The 24,612-nt window shown below is 43.2% G+C and overlaps 1 protein-coding gene across 1 annotated transcript in view; it reads right to left on the bottom strand.

Moving 5' to 3' along the window:
* Positions 1 to 24,612, bottom strand: part of LOC126234386 (uncharacterized) — a gene marked incomplete at its 3' end in the record, with an annotated part of 230,476 nt that overhangs the window by 157,601 nt on the left and 48,263 nt on the right. Inside the window, exon 3 of the mRNA XM_049943077.1 lies at positions 14,999 to 15,171. Within this exon, the coding sequence (XP_049799034.1) occupies positions 14,999 to 15,171 (173 nt within the window). The remainder of the gene's footprint in view (positions 1 to 14,998; positions 15,172 to 24,612) is intronic.

Consider the following 24,612-nt stretch of genomic DNA (forward strand, 5'->3'; position numbering starts at 1 on the left):
TCCTTACCTTATTACACATATACAAATTCGTCGACGCTTCTTCAATACTTCATCATAAGATACATAGCATAATCAAATTCTTCATATAACATTAGCTTATTAATCATAAACATACCTCAACAACATAATACACATCGTCGTCGTAAAAATAACATCATAACACCTCAGTCAAATCTCAAAATCGTCGTAGCTTCCTCCAATAGTTTCAAAACCTAAAAAAAATTCTCTGCTCATTTCAAAAGTGTCATCTGCCTCAAACGTACTTTAAAATCATGATTCCATACCAAACACATCATTCAAAGCTCTCATAGTATCACAATGGTTCCGAAAAAATATGAACAGTTCACAAAGTACAGACAAAATACAATTTCATAAGTGTGAAGGTATCCAACTGTGAAATTACGTAAACGTCTGTCAATAATGTAGTAAAAAAAATGTTTGTCTCTCTCAGGTAAATAATCAGATAGCTGTGTAATTTATGTGTTGGAGAAATATGGTACCGATGTGTAAAGTTGTATAAGCAAATACCATATTAACTAGGGCTCCTTGTGCGTGCCAAACACATGGTACACAAAGTAAGCGTGTACCCCCCTGAGGATAAATGTAATTATACCCTCAGGTGTTACAGATTACAGCAATGGAATGAAATGTATCACGGAAAACTTTCTTTGTAATTCAAAAATCTTAAAAAAAGTAAATGTTTTAAGTACAAAATTAATCACTCAAATACGTGTCCTGTAGCGCTAAATGTGCGTCTTGTTGCAACATAATCTCTGTGGCAGTGTCGTAGTTATCGTCTTCCGAAAGCTAAGTTCTGCAAAAGTCAATGTACTTACCTCATGATAAACAAAAGTGAAATGCTTTGCGTATAGATATCTTACTTATTACGCTTATTGTTGTGATGAAGAAAGTACTGTACTGTAACGTATTGTTGTGCCACGAAAAAGGCTGTCTCATTGTTGCTATACCACAAGAGTTACTACTAAAACATGTTTTACTTTCCAGAAGAATTCAGAAAAACTGTGCAGATATAAAACAGATACACCGCAAAAGCAACATTGTAAATTGTCACCCATTGGTAGCGTCGTGATATAGTCGTGTAGCTGTCACATAAACTAACCTCTGTGTCATCTGGTATCCCTCAGAAAGCACTTTAAATTCAGAATGTATTTTCAAATAAACCAAAATGTTGCATTAAAATCTCATTAGCAGTACCAGTATGTGTCCTAAGTATGTAAGCCTGATAGTCGTTACGTAATCGTGCAACTAACAAGCAAGAATGTACAAATACAACACTGTGTCGTCTGTTCACTATAACAATGCATTCGTAATTTCTGTTTAAAAATGTTCCCTTGGTTCTTGACTGGATATTTAACTTCAAACATTGTTGCATGTTAACAGTTTCTTAAGTCTAACAAAGCATACTAGTAATGTAAAGTGAAAAAATTTTATGGCAAAGACTAAGTTAAAAAGCAGATCATCTCTCAATAAGCGGTTTTATATGTGAGGTGTGGTGAAATCCTTTACTCTTCATAGTACGCAGAGTTTCAGCCTGAACGCAATTATCGTGCGGTATACGTCGGTAAAGAATACTGGAATTTTTCTCAAGGTTAGCGCTATGTTATTTTTCTCGGAGCCAGCCGGCGCAGGTGTCTGCCTGCGGTGCGGGTCATTGTCTGCTTCTCCGTTGGCGCGCGTCGTTAATGGGATTCGGAGACCTAACTTCTACAAATTCGCCTTGCCGAGAGGGCCCAGCTCTGTTATAATCCCGCCAGTTCTGATGAAATTCAGGTCTGTCGTTATGTCGGTAGTTTACATAGTTTCTTGTTTGTCGGTCATGTGGTGGAGAATTTCTCCCGGAATCGTAACTGCGCGCTGAACTGTTGCATCTGAAGTTATTCTGCCCCCCCCTTTTTTTTTTTTTTAACAGCTTATAGTAAAAATCATTGTGTCGGCGAGTAGCATATCGGTCATTGTTAGGTCGTGTCGGCGGTTCCATCTCAAAATTCGGTGCACATTGCCAATTTCTTTCATAACTTCCGAAGTGTCCTGTGTTATTATTTTGTGTTTGTTCCGTATTTCTATGTCCCTCTTCCCGTGTTGGGGCGCGAGTGTCCTCTGAAATACGTAATTCTTGTATTACCTGTGTCAGCTGATCTTGTACTTCGCGGATTTCTCTTTGGTGTTGTGTATTAATTTGATTTTGATTTTGTTCCAGTTTCCTAATTTGTTCGCTCTCTTCTGTGTCATTAAAGACTACCGGTTTTGTGTCGTTCAGATTATCATCTACCTTCGTAGATAAATTAGTGAACTGATCCGAAAATTCGGCTACTTTCTCCGATAGTGTACTTATTTCCTCAGTGTATTTTTCTGAACCAAGTTTCAGAGTGTCCATTTGTGTTGAAATCGAATCTACTGTGTCCTTCAAGTTTTCCTGAGTTTTTGAAAGTTGCGTAACCGAATTGGTAGATGCAACTGAGTCAAATTTAGCCGACAAGGTCTCATGATTTTCATGAACAATGGTTTGCAGTTCTTTTATGGCTGCTTCGTGATTCTGTAATGCATTTTCATGCCGCGAAAAAATAGGTTGAAAATGCTCACAAATTTGTGTTTTTACATCATTACAGACTTTTTGACATTTCGATTCAATATTATGTAACTCGGTAGTTAAATCTTCACGTGTTTGTTCAAGCTTATTTTCCACTGAGTCTAACTTTTGAAGCTTTTGTTCCATTGCGTCTAACTGTTGCTGTGTTTGACTCTGATTTTGTTCAATTGTGTCTAATTTTTCAAGCTTTTCCTGTGTTTGTCCCATTTGTTGTATTAATTGTAATAACAATGCATTGGTGTCTGAAACATGTTCCTTAGTGGTTTTCGGCAGTGAATTTGCACCGGAAACATTCACATTTTGACAAGCAGAAAATGTGTCTTGACTTATTTGAGAAAACGGTGAGGACCCAAATCCTGAATCTACAGTATTTGCGAGATCGTGTCCTGTCATTTCGGATTCCTGAGGCGAGCTGTTGCCGACCGACCGATCGATAATGCTTCCCTGTTCTCTAATTGTTTCGCTGTCTACACCATTGTTTGCCGCCCGCTCCATTTCCCTATGCACAGTTACCAAGTTACTACTTTTAACATTAGTTAATTCATTACTCTGCGGCGCTAACATACTGCTTTCGTCTTCGCTGTCATTTCTCAATTTACTTTGGAGCCTAGTGTTACGTTTTTCACACGCCATTATTGTCACAGTATTTCACACGACAACACAGAAAAACACAATTTCAAGAGCAAAAATAAGAGAACACATTAACATAACACTGAAAATAATATCTAGTTAATTGCAGCTGCGAAATACTTGGTGCAAATCTACATGCATGCCACAACTGTTTTACTGTACAACAATGAAAGACTGCAACTACAATGGAAATTCTCTCTATAATTACGCGCTAGCAATAAACAAAATCTACACTAATTACACAAACTACAAGAAAAAATCAGAAGATTCCAGTGAGGTATCCTAGGCTAAGGGTCGACATATGAAACGTCCCCTTTCAACAATATTTCATGACTGTGCTTAACCCGACACACAATATTTTTTAGCGCAACGCAATCTGACTTTCAACACACAATATTTTGTTAGCGCAACGCAATCTGACTTTTAAAATTCTCTACTAGAGAATGGCCCTGACTAACATTAAACTATACGTCTCACAAATCACTTACCTCACCAAAAATCTTCGCTGCTCAAGCTACTGCAATACAGCGAGCGCCACTACTCCCAGCTAAATAAAAGATTCAAACTATGGAAGGCACTAACTACTGATAGGGATAGTTAGCAAATGAAAGATATTAATAGAGAACAAACAATGTATTTACCTTGATATCATGACAAATTACAAAACTGCGCCATCTCTCTCCCCACATCCACCACTGCTGGCGGCTCACCTCCAACTGCGCAACGTTACGCGCTGTTCACAGCCAGCTGCCTAACACTACAATGGTTGAGTATTACAACAATGCAAAGCAGCCACAGACTGCACACGGCACAGCCGGTGATTTTCATACTGAGGTGGCGTTACCAATAAAAAAACCTAAACAGCCTACTTACAACTATGCAGATGTATTTTCAGAACGACCAGGAATTTTTAAGGGATATCAATACAATATCGAGGTGAAGCCTCACAAAACCTACTGTCGAGCCTCATACTCCATTCCTTAGTCCAAGAAGGAAATAGTAGCTATCTCTTAGCAGATCCCCACTCAGGGAGAGTACGGGGACTGTATCCGCGTAAGGATGTAAAAATATTCCTACAGTAAATGATTATAGTCCTATGTGTTATGTGTAAAAAAGTGACACCATTCTTTTGAAAATGAATGAACATTAATGATGTGTGATCTGTAGAGAAAATGTACTAGTGTAGAAGTATTTATTTATAAGAATATGATTGACTTTCTCTTTTGTTCATGATTATTTGTGTTATGTCTTCTTTTAATTAGTGTTAGCTTAAACATGCTCTAAATGTCTGCACAGATAACCTGATTAGTGCAATTATTTGTAGTGTTAAATTGTGACAGAGATCAGTCAGAAGGAACATTTTAGTAGTGATTAGTTTGTGTACTGCATAATATTCTATATGTGTGTCAAACTTGAAATATTTCTTGGTACAATATATATATATATATATATATATATACACTCCTGGAAATGGAAAAAAGAACACATTGACACCGGTGTGTCAGACCCACCATACTTTCTCCGGACACTGCGAGAGGGCTGTACAAGCAATGATCACACGCACGGCACAGCGGACACACCAGGAACCGCGGTGTTGGCCGTCGAATGGCGCTAGCTGCGCAGCATTTGTGCACCGCCGCCGTCAGTGTCAGCCAGTTTGCCGTGGCATACGGAGCTCCATCGCAGTCTTTAACACTGGTAGCATGCCGCGACAGCGTGGACGTGAACCGTATGTGCAGTTGACGGACTTTGAGCGAGGGCGTATAGTGGGCATGCGGGAGGCCGGGTGGACGTACCGCCGAATTGCTCAACACGTGGGGCGTGAGGTCTCCACAGTACATCGATGTTGTCGCCAGTGGTCGGCGGAAGGTGCACGTGCCCGTCGACCTGGGACCGGACCGCAGCGACGCACGGATGCACGCCAAGACCGTAGGATCCTACGCAGTGCCGTAGGGGACCGCACCGCCACTTCCCAGCAAATTAGGGACACTGTTGCTCCTGGGGTATCGGCGAGGACCATTCGCAACCGTCTCCATGAAGCTGGGCTACGGTCCCGCACACCGTTAGGCCGTCTTCCGCTCACGCCCCAACATCGTGCAGCCCGCCTCCAGTGGTGTCGCGACAGGCGTGAATGGAGGGACGAATGGAGACGTGTCGTCTTCAGCGATGAGAGTCGCTTCTGCCTTGGTGCCAATGATGGTCGTATGCGTGTTTGGCGCCGTGCAGGTGAGCGCCACAATCAGGACTGCATACGACCGAGGCACACAGGGCCGACACCCGGCATCATGGTGTGGGGAGCGATCTCCTACACTGGCCGTACACCACTGGTGATCGTCGAGGGGACACTGAATAGTGTACGGTACATCCAAACCGTCATCGAACCCATCGTTCTACCATTCCTAGACCGGCAAGGGAACTTGCTGTTCCAACAGGACAATGCACGTCCGCATGTATCCCGTGCCACCCAACGTGCTCTAGAAGGTGTAAGTCAACTACCCTGGCCAGCAAGATCTCCGGATCTGTCCCCCATTGAGCATGTTTGGGACTGGATGAAGCGTCGTCTCACGCGGTCTGCACGTCCAGCACGAACGCTGGTCCAACTGAGGCGCCAGGTGGAAATGGCATGGCAAGCCGTTCCACAGGACTACATCCAGCATCTCTACGATCGTCTCCATGGGAGAATAGCAGCCTGCATTGCTGCGAAAGGTGGATATACACTGTACTAGTGCCGACATTGTGCATGCTCTGTTGCCTGTGGCTATGTGCCTGTGGTTCTGTCAGTGTGATCATGTGATGTATCTGACCCCAGGAATGTGTCAATAAAGTTTCCCCTTCCTGGGACAATGAATTCACGGTGTTCTTATTTCAATTTCCAGGAGTGTATATATATATATATATATGTGTGTGTGTGTGTGTGTGTGTGTGTGTAGCTGTCAGATTGACAGATTCGAACCCACAATAATATCAATAATATGAGACCCTGAGAACTTTATTTTCAAACCAGTGTTATCAAAGAGAATAATGCACCCAGTAGTGACCCGAGGGCACCATGGGAGGCAAACTTATTGCAAATTTAAGTAGCGCAAGGTTACGCACAAAGAAGCTTCAATTGAAGCATGTGCAGATCCAATCAGTAAAAAGGAGCTAGCCTGATACAGTCCGAGTCAATTTTATCCTACAGAGACTACACTGTAGTTACGTAGGACCTTGCAAGTAAAGTGAGACATAATTTCAAAGGAGTTATTGAACAATATGCCTGAATCCGGCTGGAATGCACAAATAAAATCTACTCGAACATAAATATAGATGATTTTTGGGCAAACTAATACGAAATTTTAACATTTGTTACCATGTACGCAAATATCACACACCTTGGTAAAGAGCGAACAAAGAAGTTACGAATGTGCTGTTACAAAAATTGCACAACGGACATTGTAAATGAAAAAACTTAAACAAAAGTGCAGTATTGTGTGGCAGAGACAGACAGTGACTGTTAAACCTGCAGCAATACGTCACGAGGTTGTTTTGAACAAGCAATAAGAAACTGTATCATCGCCGTGTGTGCAAGTGGACAAGGAACTAGCACGACACGAACAGTGAGCCGATAACAGACGGTGGACCAAGTTAGTGTCAAACTATAATTCTTTGTGTGTCAAGGGACGCTAGGAAAGCGCATTGACTACAGAAATACATTTTGTCCTAAGGTGAAAACTTGCGTGTGACTAATGACAAGTCATGACATGGTGAAAAAAATATTGTGTGCCCATAAAGTGTTACTGTGTCAACGAAACATTGTGCAAACCAGACCAGTGAAGGCCTACTGAATAATAACTGCCAATAACTGTGTGCGTTCTTTCCCACAGCAGGAAAAATGCCCATAAGGATAGTACACTGTTTGTGAACTTGTTGCATGTTTGCTGGAGCACGGCAAGAAGATGTCTCACGAGCGAGCTGATATACAACGCGCATCCGGCTGCCTCAGCCATGCAGCGGCCGCAGCAGCCCGTAGCAGACCAGACAGCCACACGCCTCTCCGCGCCGTAGCTGTCAACACCGGGGGCGGTGACCTACACGAAGCCGACGCTCCGCGCCGAGCGCCGCTCAACAATCACTCCGCACTGCTCACCAACTACAGCGTTATTGACATATTCCAAAATATTTACATAAACTGCATAACATGTCAATGAACTCGATTTTTGATAAACATTGAACATTTATTATGTATGCCCGTAAATTGACCAGAGAAAATGAACACTAACAAGTGTAGGAGATGGATTTGTAACACGTAGGTAGTGGGAACATTATGAAAAGTGACGTTGTGCTAAATGATTTCAAAAAACTAAGTGATATATCCTAGGACAAGTGACCTTGCAGTATATCGAAAAAATAATAATAACGAGTTGTTAATTACACACAGCAAACTTTCGTTGAACTGTATGTGACTGTGATATTATGTAACCGTTGATGACAAACTGCTAAATCAATTCAAAAGAATGACTGTTAAAGAGACAAGATTAATCATGAACTAACTGAGATGGCTGGGCTCCGGCACAGTTTTGCCCAGGTTTCCTGTCTGCCTTCGCCAAAATGGGGGAACCATGAACATATATAACCCTGGGACTAATTAAAAGAGCCATTCCATAAAAAAATACAGAATTGTAAAGAACGTTACTGGCACCATTGTGTCAAAGTATAGAAACTCTTTGCCAAATGCTGCCAGGGGGCAATGTAACGTTCCCTGGCAACACTCACACTATTAATAAACTAAAATTTGATTGTACTATATACGCCGCTATGAAGCAATTTGTATATACTGTAATTATTTAACAAAAAATATTATTTAATTTTGTGTAAAGGACATTCGTTATTATTGTAATATTTTCTGTAGTAATATTCTCAATGTATTTAAGATTCTAATATTTCTATACTCATAATATAATTGCGAAATGTGTCAATATGTGCGATAGCAGAAATGTAAAATTCAGCCACAGAGGAAAATAATGTTGTAAGATTACAAAGAGATGGTAATGGTCAGCAGTAGTATAAAAAGCACCACGTAGTGTGTATTTTTTGTAGTCTTCCTTGAGAGCTGAAAGTGAGAGGAACCTGTGACGTAGCATTTTATGAATGGGTAGACTTCTTTTGTCTGTATCTAGATTTAGCCGCCATTAGAGGAGAACTTACAAACTAATGTAAGTTGAATTATTGTTGTGGTCTAAATACATTATAATTTATCAAAAGTGTGTATTATTAATGTAAATTAGCTTGCCCATGTCATCTATAATATTTCTTTAAAGAATTTTCAGCATTTTTAGAGGTGCTGCTGGGCTGTGCCGCGACCGAACGATTTGCAGCGGCGGCACATTTAAAAAATTGTTCCGCTAAGAAAAATTAACCAAACCCGTAAATCGGGAGCAGATAAAAATTAGCAGTGAATTAAGAAAATGTTTTTCTTTTACAGCGATCCTGAGACTGACGGAATTTATTACTAGTTTCACATTTGTGCATTCATAGGCGGATAGTTAACGTTGAAATTTAACAATTTGTTGGTTCTTTCAAATAACTTAAATGTATAGTGAAGTGTGTTTTATCAATGATAATTAAACGTCGGCTTGGCAATATTTAACCATTTTCTGCTAATACAGACAGTCTTGTGTTCCATAGCTAACGCTGGGAAAGAATTCAGTAAATATTAAAAAAAAAAAAAACCACTGCATTTAGAAAATGTGTGCCAAGGCCGAATTATGTAAAGGATTTAATTCTCAACTAAATATTCTTAATCAGTTAATATGAATTCACGTAATTTTAAACGTACTTAATTCTGTGTAAATGAATTTTTTATTACCACACGTAAATAAGAGGTTCTACAACAAAGTTCGTACATACAGAAGGAAAGAAAGGCAAATTAACTAAAAACAAATTTGAAAAAGGTAACTGATTATTCTTTAATGTAATTTCATTAAAACCTACATCGGTAAAAATTAAACCCTACTAGTCTCACTTTCTTGACCGTCTATCTGTCTACCCAACCCTTAAAATCTGTTTATCTCGGGTACGAGTAGACATAATAAGCGGAAATGGATCGCACTTCCTGCGGTATACAGTCCCTTGGTAGTATAAAAAAGTGAGCTTCTATGTCAACGCAATCTAAATATACTGCCGTTTATGTAAAGAATACTTACGCGAAAGGTCAAAATATGGCTCTAAGAACTATGCAACCAAACTGCTTAGGTCATCAGTCCCCTAGACCTAGAACTACTTAAACCTACCGAACCTAAAGACATCACACACATCTGTGCCCGATGTAGGATTTCAACCTGCTACTGAAACAGCCGCGTGGTTCGTGACTGAGGCCCCTAGAACCGCTCTACCACCGCACCCGCCGAAACCCTATTCACCTCATGTATAATGATAATATATACTGTCTAGTGAGGATACACAGTATTCGCCAGCAACTCAGATTGTTTGATCACGGAAGAATTTCATACTTGTTACTGCCTACTTTTTCCGCTTCTGTCAATAACTGAAATGACGTAAGTGTGGCAATGAACGATTTTTAACTGAATTTCGTTATGAATCTTGTGTTATGATTAAAACACTAATCAGCGTTAATATAGTCTCACACATGATTGAAAACAGTCTGACAAAGTTCTGATAGTTTTTCAATTTCACGCCTGTGCATAGTATGTTTGTAGCACTTCTTCGCCTTGCCTGTTATGCTGTCTAGTAGACTTTAAAGCTGTGCGGATCAGCATAACGAAAAGGCGAGGTGTCTCGCTCGTTTTGTCCACGACTGTACATGCTACAATTGCGTCCAGTATATCTGATACCAATCGCTACTGCAGCACCGCCATTACACCAAACTGGAGGTCGACAAATGGGAATCGATGGATAATAGTCTGTACCCTGCATGCAAGCTGTGTCAAATGCCGAAGCTCTGGAAATTGCAAAATTTCTTGTAGAAGACGTCATTCTAAAGCACAGATAATCCTGTGTGATGCTTTCTGATAGTAAAAAGATATCCAGTCGAGGCTAGTATCAGAAGTAGTTTCATGTTGTGACATCACCCACAGGATGACAACTGCCTATCATCCACAGAGAGACGGCCCCACGAATGCTTTAATAAGGTGTTGGCAGATATGTTCTCAATTTATGCTGATGTGGTGACATTCGCATTCAACAAAGTGAAGCGAGCCTCTGCAAGTTTCACACTGTTCCTTCTGCTCCACAGTCGCAAGGCCAAAGCGACAGTGGGTACACTGTTCAGTCAGATACGGAGGGTGACTGCGTGAGACACCTCACTGCAGGAGCGAGGAAGCTAGCGAGCTGGCTTGCATACGGACACTGAACGTTGACAAGAATGCCGGTGGTGGTATAACGCCATGTGTCACCTAATGAAATACAGCCCAGGAGACTAGGTATGGATTTTTACGCGTGTGTGACATAGTCCATGTCCTCCGTATGAAGACGTACAACAGGTCAGAGATGCAGATCGACGATGGGATGTTCAAGGAAACCGAAAACCAAGACGACGAACGTGAAGCTTCCATAGTAAGAGTTACCTTTGATGCTCATCATAGTGAAGTGAATGTAACAGTTCGACCAGGAAGTGAGAATCCATCATCATTGCCCTTTCAGAAGACCAGTGACAAGATCTAGAGCTAAGGTGCAGTAGTCGGTTCCAATGTGATGATCTGAAGCAGCATGTTGCTGTTTCTCCATAGAGGGGCCAATGCTATAAATGGAATCTCACTAAATTTTGGGAAAACACAGTGTACATAATTCTCTACAGGAAATAGCATAACACCATTGATAAATATAAACTCTCTACAGGAAACTGTTGCTAAGGCAGAATATTCAAAATCTCTGGGCGTATACATTTATGAGAAGTTGAATTGGAAAAAAACACATTCATGATCTGCTGGAACAGTTAGGTTCAGCTACTTATGCTATTAGGGTTACTGCTAATTTTGATGATTCATTCACTTCTTTCATATGGCATCATATTTTGGAACAATTCATCATTAAGAAAAAAATTATTCATTATACAAAAGCATATAATCATAATAATAGCTGGAGCCCGCCCATTATCACCTTGTAGACATTTATTTAAGGAACTGACGATGTTCAAAGTACCTTCGCAAGACGTATATTCACTAATGAAATTTCTTATTAACAACACATCCTAATTCAAACGTAATAGCGAAGTGCATAGCTACAGCACTAGAAGGATGGATAATCTTCACTGTTCTGTGTTAAATCCAACTCTGGCATAAAAGGGGATGAAGTACGCTGCCACAAAAATCTTTAGTCATTTGCCAAATAGCATTAAAAGACTGACAGTTAGCCAACCAACATTTAAAAACCAAATTAAAAGAATTTCTGAACGGCAACACCTTCTGCTCAATAGATGAATTTCTAGATATAAAGTAGCAACTGTAAAAATAAAATAAAACAAAACAAAAATAATAAAAAATAAAAAAAATAAAAAATTGTGTGATGAAGACTTACGTTAAACTGACATGTTTCACATCAGTACAAAGTGTCGTGTTCATTATCTATGGAACACGTATTAATGTAATGTAATGTACTGCTAGCACCACTAGCTGGCATGTTGCCAGTCGCTGGGCCCAATATGACGTATTTATCATTTCTGGGAAGTTCTTGAACTATCTTATTTTTGTAATGTTTCTACATCTGAAATGTTCGATGGCTGCACAGATACTAGCTTTCCGGAATATTCAAAGTTTGTGTAAATAACTGTGCTGTCCACCAAGGGGATCAGTTCCGTTCTGACTGGATATTGGTGTTCTTAGTGAAAATGCTTCAGTGCGAAGTGTTGTCTTTTTAACGACCCAGCTTTCGGGTTAAGGCTTCAGTGTGGTTACAACTTGCAAAATTTTAGTCAGTTTCTTTCTTTCGGATTTAGATTTGAGTGTGGTTACGATGTGAGAATTGTAGTCAGTTTCTACATCATAAAGCTGATTTTACGTAGTAGGATGCCGTCTATAAACACACCTTAACGTCCAAGCGAGCGACTGTGTGGTTACTTACATAGCCTGTCACCTTAACGTAATTTGCAACAATGCCTACAGCGAGTGCGTAGTCGTTTGCCAACAGCAACAGATGCACTTTCTGTACCAGAACGTGACCGCACAGCCTCAGATAACATTAATGACTTGCAAGCAACAATGTCATGAGAAGCAGTGCAAGCAGCAGTCATCAGAAGCAGTGCCAGTCAATACGAGCATGAATACCGTAAATGTGCAAGCTGAAATAAATACATAAATCTATATTAGGGTGGTAAGAAATAGCCTGAAAAACTTGTAAGAGTGTTGCAGGGATGGATGTATTGAAATAATTCTTAAGGAAGAAGTTCGATACTTTGCACCATTTGCGAGTTTTACAGCATTGAAATTAGCCAATCAAGTTGTTGCGTACGCTCATTATGGCATATGCACACGATAATTCATATACATCTTTTGAGTCCATGACTTACCACTTGTTCAGTTCTCATTACCAGGTAAAATGCGCCTCTTTCGTAAGCATGAACTCAGTATCACAATATTTCAGAACAAATGAAAATTTGCTCCAGGCTGGGACTCAAACCGTGATTTACCGCTTTTCGCAAGCATTCCCGAAGGAAAATTGTGTCAGACTATATAACAGAGACACTGCACAACACTATAGTTTTTTGGAAGTGAGAAACTAAAGATAAGCGAGCAAAAGCTACGTTTTTTTCGGTCGGAGGAAACGACAGCCACTGTGAGACTGCTTGAATTTGCACGTGAGACGACCTGATTGGCTAACTTCGATGCTAATTAACTGGAAAACGGAGCAACGTATCGAATTTTCACTTAATAATTATTTCTCAGAACAACCTCCTCTGAAACACCCTTTCAAAATTTTCAAACTGTTTCTGACCATCCCACATATATAAAATAGATGTATATGTGTGTGTTCCATATCTCTTCCTAAACCACTGGATTGATTTCAGCCTAACTTGGTACACATAATACTGTTGTCTGGAAACAAATACTGCGGGGTATGAAACACCTCGCTCTTTTAGGAGTGAGAACGAAAGGGACCGGTAATGCTTGACATCTAGGCTGACTTCATGACTGGTGTGTTGTGTGGATAGCGTTGGAATGTGTTCCACAGGCTATACATGCCGGTGGGCATAGCTGAGCTGAGAGATGGAGGAGGTGAATACAAGGAGAGAGGATAAGGAGATGGATAGAGAAAGATGGTGGAAGAGATGAACAAATTGAGAGGTGAGAGGGAGATGGCCAGAGAGAAGGAAGAGGAAGTGATAGACAGACAGAAGAGGGAAGGGATGGACAGAGAGAGGGAGATGTAAAGGTGGGCAGAGAGAATGGGTGGAAGGAGATGGGCAGAGAGACGGGGAGGAGAAGATGGGCTAATAGAAGACTGGAAAAAACAAATAACCGAACAAAGCCGAGTTCTCGGTTAGTAAATAAATAAACTAAATGTGCCAAACTCCAGTGTGCTTTGTAATCCATATTAAACTGTCTAAGAATAAGGGGTTTATTCTTGATTTTCATGTTGCCTGTTCTTCTGGGCTTAATGTTGTGTAGTAAACCATATAGCCTCAAGGCATGAGTGTGTCAGGGCACTACATGGCCTCAAAGCTCTATCAGTTTCGTAAGAAAATGGCAGCGGCTTTCTGCACTTTCGCCATTTCCACAGTGACAATGGGGGAGAGTCTTAAAACGCTACGTTTCGGAGCTTTGCGTAGAAGTTTTGTCCACATGCAGTCTACATAAATTCACATCACGCAATAACTTTAATTCCTGATATCTACCATACCTTCATGATGTGTATGTCGTGCACACTCCTGATTTTTAACACAACAGTTGTGTCCACAGGGCTGTATTGATACGTTACTGGTTGGACGACTACTTAGGCACGCTATCGCATCTCGACTAGCCCGCTAAATCATCCGATCATATTCTCACAGAAGATGTCTGGGACCGGCATCTGAAACGTAGCAGTCAACATCCCAGAAATTTGGAAGCTCCGTGGGATCTAGTGAGTGACTCCAGCTGGAGACGGTCGTTATGGACAAACCTGTCAACTCCCTACGTCGTCGAACGTAGGCCTTCATCAGTGGTACGGGCAGTGTACTGTTCTGCGGTATTGGGGCGATCGCTACTCGGAGGTCACTAATATTTTGTCTGATGTCCTGAACTGACATCAATAGAAGTTTGCCCTCAAGATTAGTGTTGATTATGAAACATAATACATGCTTTATCAGTAGACATTGCTCTTTTCCTCTAGTGTGGTTGTTGGTTAGTTCTAAGTTATTGTTTCTTATATTCTTTGATTAGGAGAGAGTCGTCAGCTTCGACACGACCCCCAGTCACCTACATGTGCATTGTTCCTTATCACAGGCGAGATTTTCTTGACAGCATACATTAACGAGTACATCACACTTTATGTGACATTAACAGACTTGCTCAAACTTTCTCGAGTTATCAGGCGAGACCTGCCGTCATGTTGTCGCAACATTTGGGCAATTTTCTCACTCGCCATGCTCAACTGAGACCTGCCGTCATGTTGTCGCAACATTTGGGCAATTTTCTCACTCGCCATGCTCAACTGAAGCGACCAATAGGAAACTCATCGAAAGCTGCATCAAGACAACGGCACAACTCGGCTCACAACTCTAGAAGACTTCATCATAGGAATTCGCCGAGAAGGCCTGCAACCGAAAGAACATACAAATGCGATACTCACCACTTTTGTTCAGGTGCCGCTGACGAAAATTCCAGTCGTGCTGGTCGGCACATCCTCTCCTGGCGCTTACAGCTTTCATGATTTGACGAAGAGCGCGCAGTAACTGCGAGAGAACAGGACGCCTCAGGTGATCCGTTGCGAGAGTTTCTTCGTTCCAATCCGTATCGTCCAACCTTTCAAAATAAAATGGAGAGTCACTTGCGGTAGCAAATGTTAGTCTAAAACAAACATTTTGACGAGGTGACTCGATACAGCTGTCAGAATTTGAACAAATGCATGTTTGCCATCAGATGTACAAGTTTATCAGATTTTTTCTTTATTCTTTGCCGGTTTCGGTCGTTGCGACCATCTTCACAGGAAGACTATATCAACAAAACAAACTAACAATGTGTACGGAAGATAAAACAAATGAGTTGTCAAGTTGAACAACCTAAACATGAGGAAGTACTTATGAGAGACCTGTACCTTAGATGGATATGAATTTCAACTTTCCACTGGATAAACTGAAAACCACTAGTCTTAAAATGTCTACAGAACGACATATAACAGTCCATGATCAGAATATCAACCCTAAATTGACTTCACTGTGATAAAAAAAAATCGATCATTAACATACCAACGCAAGGACACCTCTGTTTATATAAGTACCTTAAAGAACTTATGCATTTATCAGAAATCTAAATACCTTATAATACTCGGTTTGTGTTATACACAAAGATATACCGGGTGATCAAAAAGTCAGTATGAATTTGAAAACTTAATAAACCACGGAATAATGTAGATAGAGACATAAAAATTGACACACATGCTTGGAATGACATGGGGTTTCATTATAATAAAAAAAAGTTTTGCTAGACGTGTGAAAGATCTCTTGCGCGCGTCGTTTGGTGATGATCGTGTGCTCAGCAGCCACTTTCGTAATGCTTGGCCTCCCAGGTCCCCAGACCTCAGTCCATGCGATTATTGGCTTTGGGGTTACCTGAAGTCGCAAGTGTATCGTGATCGACCGACATCTCTAGGGATGCTGAAAGACAACATTCGACGCCAATGCCCCACCATAACTTCGGACATGCTTTACAGTGCTGTTCACAACATTATTCCTCGACTACATCTATTGTTGAGGAATGATGGACAACATATTGAGCATTTCCTGTAAAGAACATAATCTTTGCTTTGTCTTACTTTGTTATGCTAATTATTGCTATTCTGATCAGATGTAGCGCCATCTGTCGGACATTTTTTGGACGTTTGTATTTTTTTTGGTCTAATAAACCCCCATGTTATTCCAAGCATGTGTGTCAATTTGTACCTCTGTATCTACATTATTCCATGATTTATTCAGTTTTCAAATTTATACTGACTTTTTGATCACCCAGTATATTGTCAACCACCAATAAAATACAGACTATGATGGTCTGTCTCTAAAAGAACATAATATTTACAATGTGTCTGGGTTGTTAGCAGCATGAAGAAATATAGTAGCCAGAAGAAACGATATACTGAAAAACATCTACTAAAGAACGCCTCTTGAATACACTTACCTTCAGTAGGCGCAAAAGAAAAGTATACATCTGTTTACTCTCAGAATTCGGGAAATTTCTCACTTAGATATCAGCGATCACCCTGTGTGGATATCAAGTAGTACATGTACTTCAACTTCACGCCGAGCTGTGCTCTCCTTCCTCTGGCGCATTACCAGATGGGGCTTACGGTACTTAGCGTGCGATCGCTGGCGGCTTTAGGAGACAGAGGACGTGCTAGGGTGCGGGCAGTTTGTGGCAGGTGGCCCGCGTGGACGGCCACGTTTTGCGAGCGGGACTGTATCATACGGTGAGCTGTCGCGGTTTGTGTTGCGCCTCATCCAGAAGGGCGGTGAGGCGATGCTCCTGGAGGCATGATGTTCTGCCCTTTGTGTTGTCGAGTTCCAGGCTTCTTGTGGTAAAATTGCTCTTTCCTTGTGCATTGTACCCCTCCCCCCCTCCCCCCCCCCCTTAAACAGGACGTGGTGGTTTAAACTGTGGCCTTTGGCCTGTGAAACTGTAGCCGTTGGTATTCAAAGCTGCCTCGCGAGACTAGACTCTTGCTTGCTGGTATGTGCCGGTTGTTTGCTACATATTTTGCTGCCCGCAAAATTGCACCGGCGAGTTTGCCTCCTAGTAGAGCGACGCTCACTGTTTGACAGTTTGAATCTGCCTGTGGTCGCGGGTGTGTGTTCACCGTTAAATGGTAGATTGTCAACTTGATTTGCAAGTTTGCATCTTGCGGCTTCGTGTCGTGGCTTTCTTGTAGTGTTCCCCGAATTTTGCTGTTGTTGTTAACGTATAGCGTTGAATGACGGTTTGTTTAAAGGCAAGCAACGAAACGAGCCTTCAACAGAGCGACGTTGAGTGTTCAGTGAGCGTACAGTTGAAATTCTTGTTATAACCCAATACGTCTGTGATTATTATTAACTTGGCAAGATTACTACCTTTCGACAGGGCACCGTTGATATTTCCTGTTATTATTAACGTGCGCCGTTGAATCACACTTTGTTTAACGGCAAGCCACGAGAAGAGCCTTTCGACAGAGCGCCGTTGAGTGCTCAATCAGCGTACAGTTGAAAATACTGTAATTGCCAATGTTTTGCAGTCACTAGCAGTTGTACTCTGGGCTTGTGTGACTTGGTTGATTACATAGTTTTAGTTTTTTAAAATAGTTATATATGTTGCTGTTTAAGCCCCTTTTATGTATGTGTATGTTGGGTTGCAGCAGGTCTGACGACTGATCATTACCGTTGGCAGCAAGATAACGTAGTTATATATAGATATTGCTGTTTAAAATTTCTTATTTTTAATGTATGTATATGATGGGTCGCAGCGGGTCTGGTGACTAAGTATTACTGTCGTCAGTAGCACCTGCTACTTGTTGCTTCAACGATTATGTTATTGTAGTCCTTTATCTATGTCTGTTAATATTTATTCTGGGCATTTAATAGTCTTACCCTCAGCAGGTTTACCTGGTATCTTACGGCTATCTTCTGTAGTATTCTGGGCTTGTTGCTTGGTTGATTACATTTTTGTAGTTTTATGTACATACGTTTTTCGCAACAGGTCTGAGAACTGACCTCTCATTATTGAGAATTGTGCCCCGGTTGTTGGTTTGATTGTGTAGTGAGCATAATTTTGGTTTATCCATTTATATTCATTCTTCCGATTTAAGGTTTGGGAATACAAGAAACGTCTGTATTTATGATCATTTCAGGGCCGGCATTGGTTTCCGATGTTCTGCATCCAGCCGTGATCCTGTACCCTGTACCTTGGGCGCGTTATTGGGTTGAGAGAGTTGCCTATTTTGAGGCGCGCCACTCGCTATCTCTGTCGGAGGCTGTATTGCTCGATCCCCCGAAACTTAGCCTAGTCCTCCTACTCCCACTAATACTTAACGATAAATCCAGACTTGAGTAGGACCATATCAGTAGTAGCAGAGCGTGGCTGTTTCCGGGTTACGAGCGAAGTGTGTCGGGTTTCATACGAACATGGCCACCAGGAGCTGTCCATAGTTGTCATACTTAAAAACTGACCATCTGCGTTATGAGCTAGCCATTCGTCAACAGTCAACCCAGGGGAATGTAACTGAGTTAGTAAACAGATTGCGGGCTACATTACACGAGGCAATTGTTATTTCTCCCGACATTATGCGGAAGGTTGACCAAGTTATACCTTCGATTGAGCAGGCTGTTGACCAGCTCGAGCAGAACCTGAATTTTTTGGAGAGTACTCTAGTCATATTTTGACTAAAGTTCAGTCTTGATCACGTCATGTATGTCTTAATGATACAGGTAACCGGTTTCGGTTCTTTCTACAAAACCATCATCAGACCTATGGCTCCTTAGGATGGTAGGCGGAGCTCTCCTCGCTGCTAGTCATTCTCAAACAAAGGGCATGAATTTAGGCCCAACTTTGTCATTGGCAGGCCAGAGCAAGTGATCTTATCTCCATGCAAATCGATAAACGGTTCAACGAAGAGATAGACGAGTTAGCGAGCAGAATTACTCAGTTACAAGCCAAAGGCAGTACTGTTGGGTTACAGGCAGAATTCGAAGTTATGCATAACCAAACACTCCAGCCAGGCAGTCCCCAACAGCAAGGTGCTTGTGTACCGGAGGGAGAGGTGACGGAACAGTTTGCCGAACCCAGTCATGCATTTGCTCCGAGATGTCACACAGCTCGCCATTGCCAGTATTGACCAAATTCAACATTTTCTCTGGTTGGTCGTGCGTCTCTAGCTGCATGCTGAGACGTTGGGGTTGCTGGAAGCTACCATTTTGCGTATGTTGTATCCGCTCAATGTGGGGACCCTGTCTGTGATCTTCTTGGAATTACTGCAAGAACGACCTACCCTCGCCTACCTCCAACGGACTATGATTACATCTAAGCTTTCACCTAGCGCCCGCAACGAATTGGAGCGCCGGTATTATTGGCGCGTTCAGGTGCCACCTGAACCGTTAGTAGAATATACACTCCTGGAAATGGAAAAAAGAACACATTGACACCGGTGTGTCAGACCCACCATACTTGCTCCGGACACTGCGAGAGGGCTGTACAAGCAATGATCACACGCACGGCACAGCGGGCACACCAGGAACCGCGGTGTTGGCCGTCGAATGGCGCTAGCTGCGCAGCATTTGTGCACCGCCGCCGTCAGTGTCAGCCAGTTTGCCGTGGCATACGGAGCTCCATCGCAGTCTTTAACACTGGTAGCATGCCGCGACAGCGTGGACGTGAACCGTATGTGCAGTTGACGGACTTTGAGCGAGGGCGTATAGTGGGCATGCGGGAGGCCGGGTGGACGTTCCGCCGAATTGCTCAACACGTGAGCGTGAGGTCTCCACAGTACATCGATGTTGTCGCCAGTGGTCGGCGGAAGGTGCACGTGCCCGTCGACCTGGGACCGGACCGCAGCGACGCACGGATGCACGCCAAGACCGTAGGATCCTACGCTGTGCCGTAGGGGACCGCACCGCCACTTCCCAGCAAATTAGGGACACTGTTGCTCCTGGGGTATCGGCGAGGACCATTCGCAACCGTCTCCATGAAGCTGGGCTACGGTCCCGCACACCGTTAGGCCGTCTTCCGCTCACGCCCCAACATCGTGCAGCCCGCCTCCAGTGGTGTCGCGACAGGCGTGAATGGAGGGACGAATGGAGACGTGTCGTCTTCAGCGATGAGAGTCGCTTCTGCCTTGGTGCCAATGATGGTCGTATGCGTGTTTGGCGCCGTGCAGGCGAGCGCCACAATCAGGACTGCATACGACGGAGGCACACAGGGCCAACACCCGGCATCATGGTGTGGGGAGCGATCTCCTACACTGGCCGTACACCACTGGTGATCGTCGATGGGACACTGAATAGTGCACGGTACATCCAAACCGTCATCGAACCCATCGTTCTACCATTCCTAGACCGGCAAGGGAACTTGCTGTTCCAACAGGACAATGCACGTCCGCATGTATCCCGTGCCACCCAACGTGCTCTAGAAGGTGTAAGTCAACTACCCTGGCCAGCAAGATCTCCGGATCTGTCCCCCATTGAGCATGTTTGGGACTGGATGAAGCGTCGTCTCACGCGGTCTGCACGTCCAGCACGAACGCTGGTCCAACTGAGGCGCCAGGTGGAAATGGCATGGCAAGCCGTTCCACAGGACTACATCCAGCATCTCTACGATCGTCTCCATGGGAGAATAGCAGCCTGCATTGCTGCGAAAGGTGGATATACACTGTACTAGTGCCGACATTGTGCATGCTCTGTTGCCTGTGTATGTGCCTGTGGTTCTGTCAGTGTGATCATGTGATGTATCTGACCCCAGGAATGTGTCAATAAAGTTTCCCCTTCCTGAGACAATGAATTCACGGTGTTCTTATTTCAATTTCCAGGAGTGTATCGACCGAGTTCGTACTGCTGAACGAGCCTTAAGTATGGAGGTTGCTGAACAGCGGAGTGTGGAGGTTATTCTGCAGGGGATGAGACCTGATGATCGATCAAGGGCGTAGTTCGCTGGGAAGCCTACTGCCTACTACCTACTCCCAGTTATCTGAGTTGGATACCTTTATAGAGGTCCTTAGGGTTGCTGATGAGCAGAGAGGCCTTAGTAGCGCCGCGATCAGGGCACCTGAATTTTCGTCTGAGCTAGCACAATTGTCTCATCGGTCGTTAACTGACTGGAGGTGTTTCAGGTGCGGTTCAAAATGGTTCAAATGGCTCTAAGCGGTATGGGACTTAACATCTGAGGTCATCAGTCCCCTAGACTTAGAACTACTCAAACCTAATGACATCACACACATCCATGCCCGAGGCAGGATTCGAACCCGCGACTGCAGCAGCAGCGCTGTTCCGGACTGAAGCGCCTAGAACCACTCAGCCACTATGGCCGGCTCAAGTGCGGATCTGACACCCATCTCGTCAGGAGTTGCCCCGAGCAGCATGGGGCCAAAAGAGATCGATGACGCCAGAGGAAACAGGGGGACTATCGTTCTAGGTTACCGAAAGGCTGCGCTCATGTCAGAACAACTAAATCCTCGAAACTTCTCTTTGTCTGTGCTCTACTCAATCAGGAGTCCGTTTGGAGTCTCCTTGACTCCAGGAGCGCTGTGTCCCTGCTCGATCGGAACTGATATCTTGAATTTCATAGGATCTGTAAGTTGCCATCCCCATCTCACAGTTTTCAGTGGTGTCGAACAGTTAGTGGACAGAGGCTGCCCCGGCGGGAGAGGTATGGGTCAAGTTGCCGGTGGTGGGTTTTTCCTGGCCAGTACAGCCACTCTTGGTGAGAAAACTTCCCGTTACCCTGTTGCTTGGTTGCGATTTTATTCAGCACACCGGACATATCCTTGACGTCAACAGGAGGACCTTTACCTTTAAATTTTTCCGCGACCAGAAAATAGAGTTTTGTTCGTGTGAGATTAGTCAGCGGTGTCCCTTGCTGGTCAACAAGGTTATATCTGAGTTTCAGCTTGGGCACCGCCACAGGCCCCAAGCTCAACAACTGTTCGAGGTACTGCAAGGTTATCCTAACGTTATTACTGACAGATTGGGAGTAACCCAAAGGATAGAGTATAAAGTTTGCTTGGTTGATGATGTCCCAGTGCGCCAAGCCCCCTATCGGTTATCCCCTCCTAAAATTCAGATCCTACGCCAGAAGGTCGACGTTATATTGCGTGAAGGGGTTATCAGATCATCAACCTCCCCTTACGCTTCCCCAATGTTCTTAGTCCCGCAGGCTCAGGGACGAGATTACCAGCCTGCCGTCGACTAGCGGCAACCCAACCAGGAGGTGGTTCTGGATTCCGTTCTCCTTTCTGACCTTCATAACTGCTTCACCTTGTTTGCCGGCGCTAGGTATTTTACCGTCCTCGACTTGAATCAGGCTTACCATCAGATTCCATTGGCGGAAGAATCCAAAAAGGCTACTGTGTTTTGTATCGACTGGAATCTTTTTGATTTTAACTGAGTCCCGTTTGGATTGTCGACTGGAGCCGCTGTTCTGTCTCGCCTGTTGGACAGCGTTTTTGGTGACATGAAGTTTGATTTCCTTTATAATTATTTGGATGACGTAGTCATCTTCAGTAAGACCTTTGACAAACATTTAAATCATTTGGAATCCGTTCTGGAGAGACTGCAGGGAGCTGGTCTGACGGTTAAACCGTCCAAGATCGCCTTGACCAGAGAACAAATTTCCTTCCTTTGCCATTTGGTTTCTCATGACGGAATCCGCATCGACCAGGAGCAGACCATCAGTCTTAGAAATTTTCCCCTGCCCACCAGTAAGAAGGGCGTCGCAAGTTTCATTGGGATGGCCAATTATTTCAAGAAGTTTGTGCCTAATTTCGCTCAGCTGGCTGCCCCGCAGAATGACAGAATAGCACTCACATGCTCACAGTAAATGGCGGCCTTGCCAGGATAGGTAAATTAGGTAAGCTACCAGGATAGGAAAGTGTCAGGATAGTTAGGTACGGCAGGTCGCAGCAGTAGCACTTTGAAGAACTTTCTTTCATGTATTAAGTAGCTATTCGCAAAGACTGGGATCAGAGTAGATACAGCTAGTGAAGAAAGCAGAATTGTAGGGAAAAGGGCACGTGTTATTGTGTTGGAAAATTTTGCATTTTTTTACGATTTTTGTGTAGCTGTTAGGGCATAGGACTTTCAGGTGATAGGCACAGACGCAGAGTGACACAGAGACGCAGTGTGACGCAGCATCATATAAGTTAGAACTAAGAAATAACATTTTTCTCCCTTTGCAAGCGCACAAGTGGAGATTGGAGACTGTTGCAGAGCAGACAGAACATTAGTCGAGAAGTCACGACGTTGTTGTTGTTGTTGGTTCAACCAACTGGTAAGTGGTAGTACAGTTTTGTAGATAGGGTTGTGATGTGTTGAAAGAATTTCCGTGTTAACGAGAGCACAAGCCAAAAGGTTACGTGAGAGACAGCAAGTAGACAAGATGGGGGAGAATCAACCAGATAGACAGCAAGTAAACAAGCTTATTGAGAATAGGACACAAGGTGAACCTGAGAATAGGACAGACGGTGAATCAGAGAATAGGACAGTCGGGGAGCTGCAGAATCACAGGCTCATTTAGACTGGGATAAAATTGAGACAGATCAGACAGATGGGAATCGAAGGGACGAGAACATCGAATTTCCAGAAAGTGAAATTCCAGGTAGGGCACATTCTGAGCCAGAAATAGACAGCCCACGTAGGAAATGGCAAAGATTAGAAGCGAAACGAGCACAGGAAACGCGTTTGTTTGCCGTATATTCAGGGACAGAATACGCGTCAATACAGTCAATGAACGGGCAGTTAGCTAACGTTCAAAGAGAAGTAGACAGTGAGGAAGAGGGGGAAGATTTAGAATACGTCGAACCTATCGTACACATTCTAAATATGCCCCAACAACAGACACAGAATTTTGTGAATTTACGAGTGCCACGAAAAGGCTTCGTAACAGACGCAACTGTACCTGCAAACGCAAGACATACACAACAGAAAGGGCAGAATGCGGAGATGTTTGCGCCACGTAATGGTTCAATGAGAAACGCAACTAGTCCTCAACACTGACAGCACGGGTTATTGTAGTTATCAAACTTAGAAAAGCCACAGCATAGTCCAGTAAACGACGTAACTGACCGAGTAGAAAACAATAGATCGAGAATACATAGTTCAGCAGAAGGTAGTGTTACAGGACAGGACGCGGTCATGGAGGCGTTACAAAAAATTAACGCTAGTATGACGAAACTGACTCTACATCTACATCCATACTCCGCAAGCCACCTGACGGTGTGTGGCAGAGTGTACCTTGAGCACCTCTAACGGTTCTCCCTTCTATTCCAGTCTCGTAATGTTCGTGGAAAGAAGGATTGTCGGTATGCCTCTGTGTGGACCCTAATCTCTCTGATTTTATCCTCATGGTCTCTTCGCAAGATATACGTAGGAGATAGCAATATACTGCTTGACTCCTCGGTGAAGGTATGTTCTCGAAACTTCAACAAAAGCCCGTACCGAGCTACTGAGCGTCTCTCCTGCAGAGTCTTCCACTTATCTATCATCTCCGTAACGCTTTCGCGATTACTAAATGATCCTG

Source organism: Schistocerca nitens, chromosome 1, assembly GCF_023898315.1.
Source record: "Schistocerca nitens isolate TAMUIC-IGC-003100 chromosome 1, iqSchNite1.1, whole genome shotgun sequence".
NCBI lineage: Eukaryota > Metazoa > Arthropoda > Insecta > Orthoptera > Acrididae > Schistocerca > Schistocerca nitens.